The sequence below is a fragment of the Penaeus vannamei genome, chromosome 28 (assembly GCF_042767895.1).
Source record: "Penaeus vannamei isolate JL-2024 chromosome 28, ASM4276789v1, whole genome shotgun sequence".
In the NCBI taxonomy this organism is placed as follows: domain Eukaryota; kingdom Metazoa; phylum Arthropoda; class Malacostraca; order Decapoda; family Penaeidae; genus Penaeus; species Penaeus vannamei.
Genome location: NC_091576.1, coordinates 4,242,291 through 4,257,290, shown reverse-complemented (window position 1 = coordinate 4,257,290; position 15,000 = coordinate 4,242,291). Strand labels below are relative to the sequence as shown.

At 44.2% G+C, this 15,000-nt stretch overlaps 2 protein-coding genes across 3 annotated transcripts in view; both read left to right on the top strand.

The window, feature by feature from the left end:
- The window catches only part of LOC113806093 (trypsin-2), a 3,691-nt gene extending 1,804 nt beyond the window's left edge, over window positions 1–1,887 (top strand). Inside the window, exons 7-12 of the mRNA XM_027357206.2 lie at window positions 1–168; window positions 349–469; window positions 594–741; window positions 912–1,051; window positions 1,235–1,358; window positions 1,727–1,887. The exon at window positions 1–168 is cut by the window's left edge and continues 4 nt beyond it. Coding sequence (XP_027213007.2) covers window positions 1–168; window positions 349–469; window positions 594–741; window positions 912–1,051; window positions 1,235–1,358; window positions 1,727–1,782 — 757 coding nt within the window. The 3' untranslated portion in view covers window positions 1,783–1,887. The remainder of the gene's footprint in view (window positions 169–348; window positions 470–593; window positions 742–911; window positions 1,052–1,234; window positions 1,359–1,726) is intronic.
- Window positions 1,888–10,735: 8,848 nt separating this feature from the next.
- Window positions 10,736–15,000, top strand: part of LOC113806000 (superkiller complex protein 3) — a 19,149-nt gene continuing 14,884 nt past the window's right edge. The window contains exons 1-4 of one of the 2 annotated variants that reach the window (XM_027357096.2): window positions 10,736–10,897; window positions 13,195–13,282; window positions 13,413–13,514; window positions 14,154–14,287. In XM_027357096.2, the coding sequence (XP_027212897.2) occupies window positions 13,199–13,282; window positions 13,413–13,514; window positions 14,154–14,287 (320 nt within the window). In that variant the 5' untranslated portion in view covers window positions 10,736–10,897; window positions 13,195–13,198. Of the gene's footprint in view, window positions 10,898–11,009; window positions 11,101–13,194; window positions 13,283–13,412; window positions 13,515–14,153; window positions 14,288–15,000 lie in introns of those variants that run through there. The other variant, XM_027357104.2, reaches the window with a different exon arrangement.

Genomic DNA, 15,000 nt, shown 5'->3' with positions numbered 1-15,000 from the left:
TGGCGAGCCCAACAGGAGCAACAGGATCGTGGGCGGGGTGGCCAACGAGGTCAACGAGTACCCGTGGCTCGTGGGGCTGTCCGGCGCCGGCGGGACGGACAGGCCCTTCTGCGGAGGCTCCATCCTCAACAACGAGTGGATCATCACCGCCGCCCACTGCGTCGTCGGGTGGGCGTCGCTCCTTCTCTCTGCTCTTGCCTCTCTGACTCTCTTTTCATTTGGTTCCCTGAAAAGGGTCACTTTGATGCTACTTGGAAAATAGTCATTTCCTTTGGTCTTGCAGGAAATGAGCAATCTGCGTCCCTTGAGACAGCGATCAATAACTCTCCTTTCTGCCGACGCCCCCAGAGCCTCGCCCAGCAGCGTGGACGTCCTGTTCAACATGCACGACTGGAACAACGGGCCGACTCGCATCATCACGCGGGCCGCCGACCGCATCGTCGTCCACCCGAGCTACAACACCAACACGGTGAGTCGCTCGGTCTCAGAGCAAGCAGACCGAGGTCTGAGTTTCCTCGCGTCACACTTTACTGAGAGATGGTCAGATATTTTTGTCCTCCCGGCACCTTTCTTGACCACTCGTCTCCTCGCAGCTGGACAACGACATCGCTCTGGTGCACATCAAGGACAAGGTCAGCTTCACCAACTGGCCCGGAGTCAAGCCCGTGTGCATGCCTCCCCTCAACGCAGACTTCTCCGGCAGGGACGCCACCGCCACCGGCTGGGGCACCACCTCCTCGGGTGCGTCCGCCGACCAGTCGAGTCCAGGGCCTGCTCTGCCGCTCAGGGCTCAGCTGGCTACTTTCGTATCTTTTCCTAGCTTTCTTTCCTGGTCTCTCCTTTCCTTCGGGAGAAGAGGCACCGGGCCTTTTCCCTCCGCGAGCCTCATTCCCCTTCTCTGATTGCCGCAGGAGGGACTCAGCCGGAGGTCGCCAGGGAGGTGACGATACCCATCACCACGCGGAGCGAGTGCCAGGCCGTGTACGGCAGCTCCGTCACTCAGAACATGATCTGCGCCGGCCTGCTCCAGGGCGGGAAGGACTCCTGCCAAGTAAACTCTTCTTGCTGCTCTTGTTGAACATCTCTTGTTGAACGTTTCACAAGACAAAATGACGATGACATTTCGTGCGCCTAAGTGCAGGCTCTCTAAGACGGGTGCATCTCATTTCATTATTTCCATTTGAGCGGTTAAGGGAACACGCATCAGTCCTGTCACGTTCTCTCCTCCCTTCAGGGTGACAGCGGCGGCCCCCTGACGGTCGAGGAGGCGGACGGGCGGCACTACCTCGCCGGGGTGGTCAGCTGGGGCTCGGGCTGCGCGCTCCCGGGCAGATACGGAGTCTACACGGACCTGCCAAGTAAGAAATGCTCTCGGTCTTTGCGAGCGCGGTCCAGACACTTGTCTGTGACGTCTTGTGAAGCCCAGGGGGCCACGCGAGCAAATTATAGTCTGATAAATGTTAATTGCTCTGTACATTTTTGCAATACAAGAAGGACTGTATATGCAAGGCTTACTCCTTGCCGAGGAATGTCAGACAGAAAACATATTGTAATGATTTTGTAATTATAGTCGATAATGAAAATTAAAAAGACAATGGCAACTACAATATTATTTTTTGTATTTCGGTTTAATATTTCATGAAGGGTAAATATTGGACAGAAAAGAAGCACTGCAATCATGGCATCTCCATTTGTGTCTCCATCTTATCGTGATATCATTTTGCAGACTATGTGAACTGGATCGACAGCATCGTCACGACGGGAAAATATTGCGGACTTTAACAGGCGGCGCAAATCTGGCGATCGGCTTCGGAATCTGGACTTTTGGACGAACCCGCATCGATTCCCTCTTACGACCGAAACAATCTGAAGTCTGAACTTCATGAATGAAAAGAAGAAAGCCAGTCTGACTCGCGGATCAATTTGGGAAATCCTTGAGCACGGATTGGGCGAACCAAACCAGAGGAGAAGACGCATTTTACCTTCCCGCTTGTTATCTAATAATAAACCCTGCACAATGGCAAGTTTGTTTTATGTGAACCATCGTTCGAATACCTTATTTTACAGAGGCAAATATTCGTATGAATCGGGATTTGAAACAGCAAGTCCCGGGGCCTTGTCTCTGGGTGTGTTCGAACCGCGCTTTCAGAGGGTTGGTAAGAAAGAGACTTTGCCTTCAATTTGCTGTTCATTATCCTTACACAAGAGGAGTTTGATAAGAATAAGCGTTAATTCTCCTTTGTTGTCACGTGATCTGGGATTTCAAAGAGAAAGTTCCCTCGCCTCTGGTTCTTCTCAAGCATTCTGACGTCAAGGGATTCGGACACGCCCATCCTTCACCGTCCACACCGGACGCAGAAAACATCTCCTTGCATCGAAGACGAACTCTACCTTCTTTCTTTTTATTTATTTTTTTCTTTCTTCTTCTTTTCTCCTTCTGTTTCATTTCCTCTGCACTGTAACCTTACCACCGCCATTTCTTATTGTCTAACAAATTGAACATTATTTGTAACCTTAATACCGCCATTTGTTGTTATTGTGTTTTTTTTATTGATAATGTTTACCAAATTGAACATTATTTGTAACCTTTATACCGCTATTTGTTGTTATTGTTTTTTTTATTGATAATGTTTACCAAATTGAACATTATTTTTTTTTCTACTGCTAGTGCTTCTCTGAGATGCTGTTCACGGAATACATTTATCACACATGTTCCCGATAAAAGATAAATGTTTTTTATTTCTTACAAGAAAACTAAGGGATCCTTCAGATGAAAGTCGGTTGTCGGATGGAACATATTCTTTCGTATATCCAAATGTGGGTTCCATTCCGTAGAGTTTCGGGCCATTTATATTGCATCGAATTAAAAAGATTTTCTAAAATGTCACAGGCGAACAAGAAAGAATATTAAATAAACTTTTAATAGTTTCTGCTGATTAATTCACCAGTAATAAAAACTTCGATAGCTATTACAGTGTATATATGTAGATAATGTATGTACATAATCGCAACAAAAACATTTATATAAACACTTCTTTGCTTGTTTGTCCTGTTTATGCGGGTGTCTGCATATATACTATTCATAAATAAATATATGTATGTATATATATATATATATATATATATATATATATATATATATATATATATATATATATGATTGTGTGTGTGTGTGTGTGTGTACATATATATATGCATATATATGTATGTATATATATGCATACACATACATATATATGTACACATATAATGATGTGCATATACATATATATACATACATACATACACACACACGCATATATATATATATATATATATATATATATATATATATATGTATATATTAATACACACACACACACACACACACACACACACACATATATATATATATATATATATATATATATATATATGTGTGTGTGTGTGTGTGTGTGTGTGTGTGTAATGACAATATTCTATAATAAAAATGTAAAATAAAACTTTAAAAAATATATTAAATATCTCAGCGTTCCGTGCAGTTATGTTTTAATAAGACTAAGCACAGTCATCACAATGAAATTTAGAATCTGTTGTGTTCTGTTCTTACCTTAGCTCTGTGCACGTAGGAGCATCACCGTTGTAAAAAAGTGAATGACTGGTGAAGTTATGGAGCCACTTCCTTCTTTTCCCAAAATAAAAGCCTTCATGAGTTCTTCAAACAAGGTTTCAGCTTTGCTTCTGTCTTAACGTGCAGCGTCGGTAAAGAAATTTGCGGTGATTGACAGTATGACGAGTCAATGACAATTGGGGGGCACACAGGGTGGCCAATCAGATTGCAGGGAGGGGGGGGGGGCGCATCAATTGGCCGATTGCGAGTGTGCGATTTACCCTCCGCTTGCAATTAATAACCAATCCTCCAGGTACATCAACACCTGGAGGATTCTACAGGTGGCTGTAGAAGCTTTGTAAAGACTCTGGGGGAGATGTTGAGGCTGAAGGGTAATACGCGGAACTGGAGTACTGTCGACCCCATGGCAAAGGCTAAAAATGGTCGAAATCGTGTATGGATGAGGACGTACCAATACGCGTCTTTGAGGTCGACGGACGCTAGTGTACACCCCTTTAACAGGGTCAAGCGTACCTAACCTACTGACAACATTCTGAATTTGAAGGCCTTAAATATATTTGTTGAGACGGCTGAGATCCATCACCAAGCGCAGGTCGAGGGAGTCTCGTTTCGGGACCTCGAGCAAACGATTCAGGAACGCCTTGCCATGTGCTTGCTCGATGACGTTCTGATGAAGTATTTCTTGCACTCGAACTGTCAGGGAATGAGAAGGGGAAGGTCTGCCATGAGGACGGCGGAGGGGAGGAGCCACACCACCCACCCATGGACATTGCAGTCCTCGACGCGTGACTCAGCTTGCCCACCCGTGAGTCCATTTCACTGATCTCTCTGACAGTCGACTCCTTCCGCCATGGCTAGGGCTTTGGCGGGCTGTGTAGATGTGGGGAGTCGATGTCGACGAGCAGGAGAAACTGTGGTTGTCGAAGGCCAAGTACGTTGAGAGTGGAAAAGGGAATCTTGCGTCTGTGTCCCCCTTGGCTGGTTTTGAATGGCACGTAAAAGTTGAGGTGGTAAAAACACCTGCAGAGGACATGGTACTCTGTCTGCAATTGCACGAACTGAAGTATCAGAGCCACAGGGCAGAGGGTGAAAAGGATCTGCCAGCAGCAAAAGGGAGGCAAAAGGCAGCATTGATTTACTACAAGCTTCTTTATGTAGAGTTTGTCGACGTATGATAGCTTCTTCCATCATGGAAGCCGTTAATAGAGATGCCAGAGCTGCTATGCCACGTAAGGCATCCCCTGTTAAGCGAAGTGTCAATAAGGCGTCGGTGGTGGAATCCGCTGGACTCCTTTGACAGAGCAGATGATTTGCCTGGTCCATGTCTGTCGGAGGAGGAGAGCTGGACGGGAGAGCCTGCGACGAAGGAGCCGTTGACGAGGTTGAGGGGGTCGGTTGCGTGGCTGAGGGGTCCAAGAAGAGGGCCGTGTCTTGCGCTGCCCAGCGGAGGGCAGACTTGGAGGCTCGGCGAAACTGAGACCGTGAAAAAGCCCTCTCTGGGGCCTCATGCGGAATCTCAGCAGACTGGACCGCCGTTGCCCAGACTAAGCAAGTGGAGCAAGAATCCGATGAGGAGTCTACCACGCAAGGAGCATGGCGTGGACAGCGGTCGTGAGCTGATGAGCAAAGCCGGGTCCTGCATCCCGAAGCGGAGCACGTCGGTTTAGGCGACGAAGACGACACGGAATAAAAATGCTCTTCGTCAAACATCGCGTGCTGTCGGAAAATATCGGTGACGAAAAGGGCGATGCCCCTGGCGCTTAACACGAGGCAGGAGGACGAGGACGCGAAGCAGCAGCTCACCGCACCCGATCTGAGCAGAAAGCGAATATGAGGGAGCGGAAAAACGTATGGGAAGAGCGAGAGAGAGTCGAAGGCGCAGGGAGGTAGGCTGGTGGATGAGGACGCGACGCGAAGGCTCGCCAAAACCGGAGCCCTTCGCTCCCGACGAACCAAATATCGCATATGAGCCTCTGGCGCACAGCACGACGGCGCAGGGAGTTGGCAGGAAGTGAGGACGCGAAACGACTTCGCTCCTGGTGACCCTTCCGCCCCCGAACGGAGCACGGGGCGAAGGGAAGGGAGCGGAAAACAGACTGGGGAAGAGGGAGAGCGCACGTGGTGCCCTGCTCAAGCCACCATACCTGAAGCAGTAGAAGCGGTAGAGGAGAGGGAGGAATCGCAAGCAAAACACCTGCCACTATCCGGGGAGAGGGGGAAAAACCGCCCAGCCCGGCCGTGAACATAGGGGAGGGAACAGGAGAAATAAACTCCAAATTCCCGTACCCAACTGAAGGAAAACGGCTAAACAAAAGAGAAAAAAAAGAACCGTGCAAGAAAGTACAGGTAAAACAAACAAAATGGCGTATCATTATATGGGAACCAGCAGAAAAGACAATCATATTCTTTATCCTTTCACGATGACACGAAGACTGTCTGGCCTTTCCGGGCGATGCAGGAAGTGCGGCTCCAGGGGCAGAGTTGCCAATTAGCGCTATTGTATCGCAGCGTTTCGCACTATTTCAGATTACATCACGTTACCGCGAAATGCCATGGGATGTTTCCATAGCTTCTAGAAGGCCGAGAAAAGACATGGGAGGAAAACAATATTTTGTCATCCAAGGCGCTTCGTGTTTCGCTCTGTTTCGGCCTTTCTTTGTGAATCTGCAATCCGGCGGATGGAAGAAATACTTATATTAAGCAGGAAACAGCTGCCTTAATAACACTCCTCGTAAGTATTACAAGTATTGTAAGTAAGTAAGTATTGGGGTGCGCGAGGCATGATAACCTTTAAAATAGTAAATATCAATGAAATCTAACTTTCCTTATTTCTGAATATGCCTTTTCATTCACACGGCGATAAGGTGGACCCGCCTGTGCATTGATCTTGTTGATAAATGGACAGCAGTTTATATATAAATATATATATATATATATATATATATATATATATATATATATATATATATATATATATACTTAAAAAAAAAAACTAATTTAATGATTAATTAAATCCAAGAATTTTGCAGAGCGGAGATTTGAGGTCTGTCATATGCAATACTACCCCCTCCCCCCTCCCCCATCCCATGGCCATTGTTATCGTGTGGGGGGGGGGGGCGTAGGAATGAGACCCAGCGTTGGGGATCACTCCTGCTTTGGGCCTCAGTCCTCTTCTCCCCCTTTCCTTTGTCCTTCTCTTCTTCAATTCCTTCTTCTGTCTATTTCCTAAGGTGTGAGAGCCGTGCTGAAAGGTCGAATAACTGGCTCTGTGTCAGTCCTGAACGGCCTCCGGGAATCTTGGGCATTCCCTTCGTCTTTCCCACATATTTCAGGATCAACAAGTTCAGGAATGAAGAAAAGATTAGATTTTGTCCTCTCATTAGGGGCACCGAGGCTTTCCCCTTCATCAGACAGCCATAATTGAGTATAATTTCTGTGGTTTCCCGACCACTGCCTCTCCTTTGGCCACGGCCCCGACCCCTGCAACCCTTTTCTCAATGTTTACTATCCGTTCCGAATAATTCACCCAGGTTTTTACGCAACCTCCAGAATACACGCCTTCCTCTTTCCCCATATCTTCATCCTCCACTCTATCTCCTCATTCTCTGCCTCTATCCCTTGTCACTGTTCTTTATCCTTATTGTCCTTCTCCCTATAGTTCTCTTCTGTCCACGCCACTCCCTCTTCTTCCCGCCCTTTCTCCTGCCAAGCACTGTCCATCCGCAGCGACAGTGCTTGGCAGTCCCTCTATGTGCAGTCACGCACATGTGCCCGTTGTAGTGGCTCCCGTAATGTATTTTATAGGAGCTGGCCTGCCTATAAGTGAGGAAGTCAAATTCAAATTAGGGCTCTGGTCAACATACAGATACAGTGAACCCTCGTTTTTCGCGGGGGTTACGTTCCAGAAAGAACCCGTGATAAGCGAAATCCGTGACGTAGTAACCTTTTTTTTTTAACAATTATTATACAATGAAATACTCTACAATACATTGAAACCAAAGAACAAAACCTTTTTTACAGGCCCAAGCATTTGTTTAACAAATATAAGTACTGTTTAAACGTTTTTTTACAAATAACTACTGTACTGTAAAATAATAATTTTAATCATCAATATGAACTGAAGGCTTCATGGGGTTTAGAGAAAATTTGCAAACTTAAATTTGGCAAGCTGTTTTACGTACATGTACATATTAAACCGTAACGTTATTGACACCCAGGTAGAGAAGAAGCGAAGAGACTGTTTAGCCAATCAGAATGCAGAACACAATGCACAATGCAAATCCGTGAAGCAGCGAGAACGCGAAAGGTGAACCGCGTTATAGCGAGGCTTCACTGTATTCCAATCTCTACCACGTCCCTAGTGCCTACTCTCCTTCTCACTTTACCCATCGCACCTCGGATATCTGTCTCCTCTCTCCTCTTCTTCTTCTCCTTCGTTTCTCAGATCTCTCCACCCAACTCCCCTCCAGAAACTCTTGAGGATATCCAAAAACTTCAGAAATATGACCCAATAACTCTTATCAACCTTCAGTCTCTCTCTACACTGAAAGTAATTGCCGATATCCATCCATCCATCCTCCTCCTCAAGTTCCCTCTATCACTCTTCCTCCCATTCGCTCCCGACACTCCCCATCCCCTCTTCCTTTCTCACTATCCTTATCGCTCCCACTAGATGCTCTCATTTCCTTGTTACAGTCGTGTTTTTCTCCCGATCCTCTCCCTCCTGGCGTTCTTCAGGTAGTTCACCTCCTCCTCTTGCTCCCTTGTCTCATTCCCCGGATTCTTCTCCTCCTCTTGCTCCCTTGTCTCATTCCCCGGATTCTTCTCCTCCTCTTGCTCCCTTGTCTCATTCCCCGGATTCTTCTCCTCCTCTTGCTCCCTTGTCTCATTCCCCGGATTCTTCTCCTCCTCTTGCTCCCTTGTCTCATTCCCCGGATTCTTCTCCTCCTCTTGCTCCCTTGTCTCATTCCCCGGATTCTTCTCCTCCTCTTGCTCCCTTTCTCATTCCCCGGATTCTTCTCCTCCTCTTGCTCCCTTGTCTCATTCCCCGGATTCTTCTCCTCCTCTTGCTCCCTTTCTCATTCCCCGGATTCTTCTCCTCCTCTTGCTCCCTTGTCTCATTCCCCGGATTCTTCTCCTCCTCTTGCTCCCTTGTCTCATTCCCCGGATTCTTCTCCTCCTCTTGCTCCCTTGTCTCATTCCCCGGATTCTTCTCCTCCTCTTGCTCCCTTGTCTCATTCCCCGGATTCTTCTCCTCCTCTTGCTCCCTTTCTCATTCCCCGGATTCTTCTCCTCCTCTTGCTCCCTTGTCTCATTCCCCGGATTCTTCTCCTCCTCTTGCTCCCTTGTCTCATTCCCCGGATTCTTCTCCTCCTCTTGCTCCCTTTCTCATTCCCCGGATTCTTCTCCTCCTCTTGCTCCCTTGTCTCATTCCCCGGATTCTTCTCCTCCTCTTGCTCCCTTTCTCATTCCCCGGATTCTTCTCCTCCTCTTGCTCCCTTGTCTCATTCCCCGGATTCTTCTCCTCCTCTTGCTCCTTTGTCTCATTCCCCGGATTCTTCTCCTCCTCTTGCTCCCTTTCTCATTCCCCGGATTCTTCTCCTCCTACTTCTCCGACGCCCATTTCTACCCTTATTTCCCGTTGATTTTCCCTCACCATGGCTCTTTTGCAGTCTTCCTCATGCAATCTTCCTCTGCCGTCCTCAGATCCACAGATACTCCTCCAAAAGCTTCTTCACCCTTATACATATCCCAATGCATACATCCTTCTCTCTATCTCCTCATTCTCTGCCCCTATCCCTTTGTCACTGCTCTTTATCCTTATTGTCCTCCTCCTCTCAGTACTCTGTCCACGCCACTCCATTTGCTCCCCCTCCTTGCCCTTTTCACTACTATACTATACTCATTTTACCCTTTTTCCACATTCTTTACTGCTAAATGACCTTTGATGTCTGGCCCATTTATCTGTTTGAACCATTAGGAAAGGGACTGCGAAGGTATTGCAATGATTAAACTGATATTTCATGGCATTTCACCCATACATGTCCATACTTTGCATAAAAAATCAACGAAACCGATATATAGATACGACTGCATTCATTTTTTTCCGTTCTTAGTGTTATTACATCCATGTATCATCACTAACCAACTAAATATCTAGGCTGCGATTCAGACGACCCCTGTTTGATCACCTTTCCATCTTTATAATTAACGTTTTTTTTCTCTCTAACTCTCTTCATTGACATAACAGAACAAGCTTACACATACATACGAATTGCCTATTTATACACACGCGTGACTTGCAGACGAGGCGGAGACACCAGGGAAGTCTGCAGGAAACCATATTGAAAAATTCGTTTACTTCCCCGGACGCTGCAAGGAAGGCCGGTGTTGTAGGGACGCCCGGGTTCCCTCGCCGTGACCAGCAATTACAGGGTCGCTTTCGCATTGCCTCTCCCAATACTACGACTTCGGTGTATTTCAGAATTTCAGATACAATATGATGTAGCGGGACAGCAGACCCAAAGCTGGTCTGCTGTAATAATACAATGATCGCACACATACACACGAGAGGCGAGAGGGCCTTTGTTGTTTATGGCAGGACTCCGTTTCTATAATGATTAGTTTTAATAATATTTTAAAGTATGCGTCTACTATAAAGGGAATGCGAAAAATAGTATACGTCCCCTTAATCTAACTAGACGCTCAGAGAGAGAGAGAGAGGGGGGGGAGGGAAGGAGAGAGAGAGAGAGAGAGAGAGAGAGAGAGAGAGAGAGAGACAGAGAGAGGGAGAGAGAGAGAGAGAGAGAGAGAGAGAGAGAGAAAATAGGGAAAGGAGGTAAGGACTAGGACACCCACACACTCGCAGTATATCATATCTTGCACGTAAGTCCTTAGAACCTTTAAAAAAAAAAAATTCAAGTCACCTTCTTACTAGAATCAGTCGAAAAGGCATAACAAGCTAAGATATATATAGTTATATATAGTTATAGATATATGCATATATCTATATATATATAGTTATATATATAGTTATATAAGATATATATAGTTATAGCTAGCCCCACAAATTGAAGCAGAAGGCGACCCCAAAGGAAAAACTATCCCAGGCGACCCATTATGCGACCCCGTGCAGCGGCCGCGTCACCATCGCCCCCACGACAACACGGGCGAACGTGAAACAGACGTGTTATTTTTATATATTCCATTATTCCTTGCAAGTATTCGTTAACAGGCAGTGAATCATTGCCTGCTGCGTGTGTTATAGCCGTAGACTCTAGTTTTAAGGTGAGTTCCGCCTTCTTCTCTCCTTAAAGAGGCCTTTCAAGGGGCTGTGAGAGGGCCTTCTGGAGTGACGTTTCGTGCAGTATGCTGGGAGGTTCTGTGGGAAAGGCTTTTTAACGCCTGTTTCTTCGATGCTGACGGAATTCCCGTTGATGGGGGCACTTGTGATGTCTGCTAGCCACTTATAGCGGGTTTAGTTAACAGTGGTTAGTTGTAATGACGAAAGAAAGTCCGTTTGATAAGGAGGGCATGGGTGGGAGTTGGGGGGAGGGGGTGAAATCCAAATGAAATACGCTAATAATGATAAAATAAGAGTATAGTAACCCATTACTGGATATGCCATGGTATATTCCAGTTAGATAGAGCCCAGGCAGTTTTCCAACACCACCAGATTGTAGATTTTGGTCTGCGGAAACCCGTTTCCCGTGCAAAAATTATTCGGTCAAATTCTGTCAGCGCAACTGTAGTTCTCGGGTAACTTTCCGCACACGCTTATTTATTTTTTAAATCATCTTCTGCACATAAAGTTCTTTTGACTTTTCCGTGCACTTGTTTCATCATCTGTCAGCACATCTGCGCAAATGTAGACAAAATGATGTTTTTCCGCACAGGAAAAAATGTAATATTCCCCGTGCAAAAAAAATACTCTACAGTCTGGCGATACCAGATACATATCAAAGGGAATGACAGTGAATGGTTGTGACTTCGCATGCTACATGTGCCGAGGCAGTTAATGCATGGTTGTTCCGCAGAAAAGTGGTTTTCTGTGAGGCAAGAGAAGGCTGTGGTTTGTTGTGAGAGGTGCATGGGGTCTTTATCTCTACACGGCAATTTCTGCGACTCATTTTTGGGTAATTGCAGAGGAGATGGAATGTTTCTTTTTGTGGGGAATCGGGGATTTTAGGGGGACCACACATAGATCCCCCAAACAAGCTTTGATATCAAAAGTGGGTAATTTTTTTTCTAATATGTCCATATAACAGATCATAACAATTTTGGTATCGTTTGATTCCTCTCTCTATCTACAATGTAAATGTGTAGTTTTTATTGTGTGGAAGTCCCCCAACCCCCACATTCTTGGCCCCAATAGCAGGGGAGGGCATGGTAGGGACCAGGGAAATTGTGGTGTAAAATGTATATAGAATCAGTCACTATATTGTCTAATACAAGGGATATTCCCTCTGTGACCCACCATGGGGGGCTGCTGTCCCCTAACTCCCACCCAGGAAAACAGAATCCTCCACAGGAATACCGTGAATACTTGGAGGATTCTTTGTTTTCTTGGGCAGGGGTTGGGGGGTCACAGAGGGCATAGCTCCCAGCATTAGACAGTATAGTGACTGATTTTGTGTATATCATTGACATTTTACCCTGCAATTTCCCTGGCACCTTTCATGGCATCCCCTGCTATCGAGACATGTGGGGAGTTTAGAGAGTTTCCATGCAATCATTTCTATATATTTGGAAACTAGACAGCGAGAGAAATCCAACAATACCAAAATCATCACGATCCATTATATGGATGTATTAGAGAAAATTACCTGAGTGTAACGAAAATACATTTTGCAAAAACAGAAACCAAATTTTCCCACAAAAATAACCTTTAAAGTTCATTTGAAAGTAATTGGAAAAGTAAAAGAATGCAAAAATGAGAAACCTGAGCTAAGAATTACATTTCATATAGCTTAATAATGAAAGTGGAAAAACAAAAATCCTGAGCCCAGATTTGGCCTCGGAAGATTCGACACGGTGTTGCGCAAATGAATGAGCGAGTAAACCCCAGCCTAAACAAATGGACTACTGCAAAGATCACTCTATGAACCAGTAAAACTTCCTAATCCCCGTACAATCGCCATACTTGCCGATTGATGTGCTTCCCTTAGTAAACAGAACAAAATTTCAAAATGAAGAATTTAATTAACTTGTAGTGTCTTAAGAAAACAATTGCCTTGGGTGTTACTGTGGTGTTTACTAAAAAAATATAGCCTTATGTTTTGGTAAAAAATCTGATATATTAAAGTAAAAGACATTTTCTCAAATGGATATGATGTTTGATACAAACCCTGATTGCTAAAAGAAAACTTTACAACCTCTAATATATACATATATTATGTGTTTAACAATAAGATATATATATATATGATCTGTTTTCATTATTTACAACCTTTAATGTATACATATATTATGTGTTTAACAATGAGATCTCTATATATATGATCTGTTTTCATTTTAACTTAGTCAATGTCTGTGGCCCACTGGTTGAGAAACAATATACTAATATCTTTTATTTTTTTGCACAGAAAAATGGCAGAGATTAAACAAGCCTTGAAAGACGCCAAAAAGGCTATGAAAGAGAACAACTTTGAAGAAGTTAGTAAACAGTGTAAGGTAAGCGAATCTCTTATATCCTTTGGATGCCTTATATCATGTCAACAACATGAAATATTTTCTTTTTTTTGGTATTAAACTGACCTTTACGTATCTTGTGATATTGAATCTTTTGCTCTTTCTCGCACAGGCTGCCCTAAAGCATGACAGAAAAAACTACAATGCGCTGGTCCTCTTCGGCCGGGCGTGCCAGGAGCTGGGGAGGTTGGGAGATTCGAAGAAGGCTCTTATGGTAATTTTGTAAATTTTTGTATACGGAGATAATAATTATGCTTGTTTATGCAATCAGGTTCATTTGCTGCGCTGTTGCAGCCAAGTTCGCTTATTTTTCTTTTCCAAAGCTTTGCCATCATTGACTTTTCTTATTAGTTTTCTTGCCATTTTTTTCTGAAAGCAATTTGTATGTAAGTATAACCTGAATACTTTTATTCAGAAAAAGGGTAATCTATTCCTAAGCACCCTGGTCTAAGAAATTATGGATTTTACAATTTTGATTTTGGCATATATCCTATAAGGAGGTATATAGAAAGTGAGTTGTATATGAATGATGATTAACCCTTTTGGAAATGGTTACTTGTTTTTTTTTCTATTGTTTTTGAGATAGAATTGAAGTTTCTCGCTGTGTTTTGAACTGCGTAATTCATTTACCAGGAACAGGCTAATAAAATCTGATTTCTAAGTTTTAGATTTTTATAAAAGAAATGGCAGCACCCAGGAAAACGCTATATTCTGCGTAAAATTAGTGGACTGATCTCTGCAAGGCTTCATTTATGTGGGAGAAATATCACATCAAAGATTACCTCCTGATTATGAAAAGTTTTCTTTCACACAGTTGTCAGTTTGAGAAAACCTCTCTTACTTTTTCCTCCAGATGGCGACACAGGTGGATTCGGAGAGCCCAGTGGCATGGCAGGGTCTGGCCGTCCTTTGCGATAAACAGCCAGACATTACCACGCATGAAGAGACCATTACGATATACACAAGATTAAAGGACTTTGTTAAGGAGTAAGTTGCTTAGCTTAGTGTTGTTTGGAAAGGATGAAATGAAGGTGAAATTCAGTTGGTAGTTCTTTAATGCAGTTATATGTTGTGATTTTATTGCTCTTGTTTTGAGTTTTAGATAGATGATAAACTTATAAATTACCGTGCTCGGTTGTCTTTGTCTTCTGTTAAAAGAAACTGTTCGGTTGACGTCAGGTCCTTCAATGAGTGATTCATTAAGGACTTCGCGCTTCAGTAGCCTAGTCACTGTGAAATCATTCAAATAAGTGAATGGCAACCTTTCTGAAAGTTAGGAACGCCTTTTAACGATAAACCCAAAGCCGCCAGGAACATGTAATTGTTTGTAGACATAGATGGGTTATCCACCAAGATGACAGTCAGTACGTTCATGCCTCACCTGATTTCGCTTTGTCTTGATTTTCCAGTTTTTCTTCTACTTCTTCCTTCTTCTTTCTTCTTCCTTCTTCTCTCTTCTTCCTTCTTCATTCTTCATTCTTCTTCTTTCTTTTCTTTTTTTTTTTTTCTTCTTCTTCTTCTTCTTCTTCTTCTTCTTCTTCTTCTTCTTCTTCTTCTTCTTCTTCTTCTTCTTCTTCTTCTTCTTCTTCTTCTTCTTCTTCTTCTTCCTTCTTTCTTCTTTCTTCTTTCTTCTTCATTCTTACTTCCTCCTTCTTCCTTCCTTCTTTCTTCTTCCTTCCTTCTTTCTTCTTCTTCTTCCT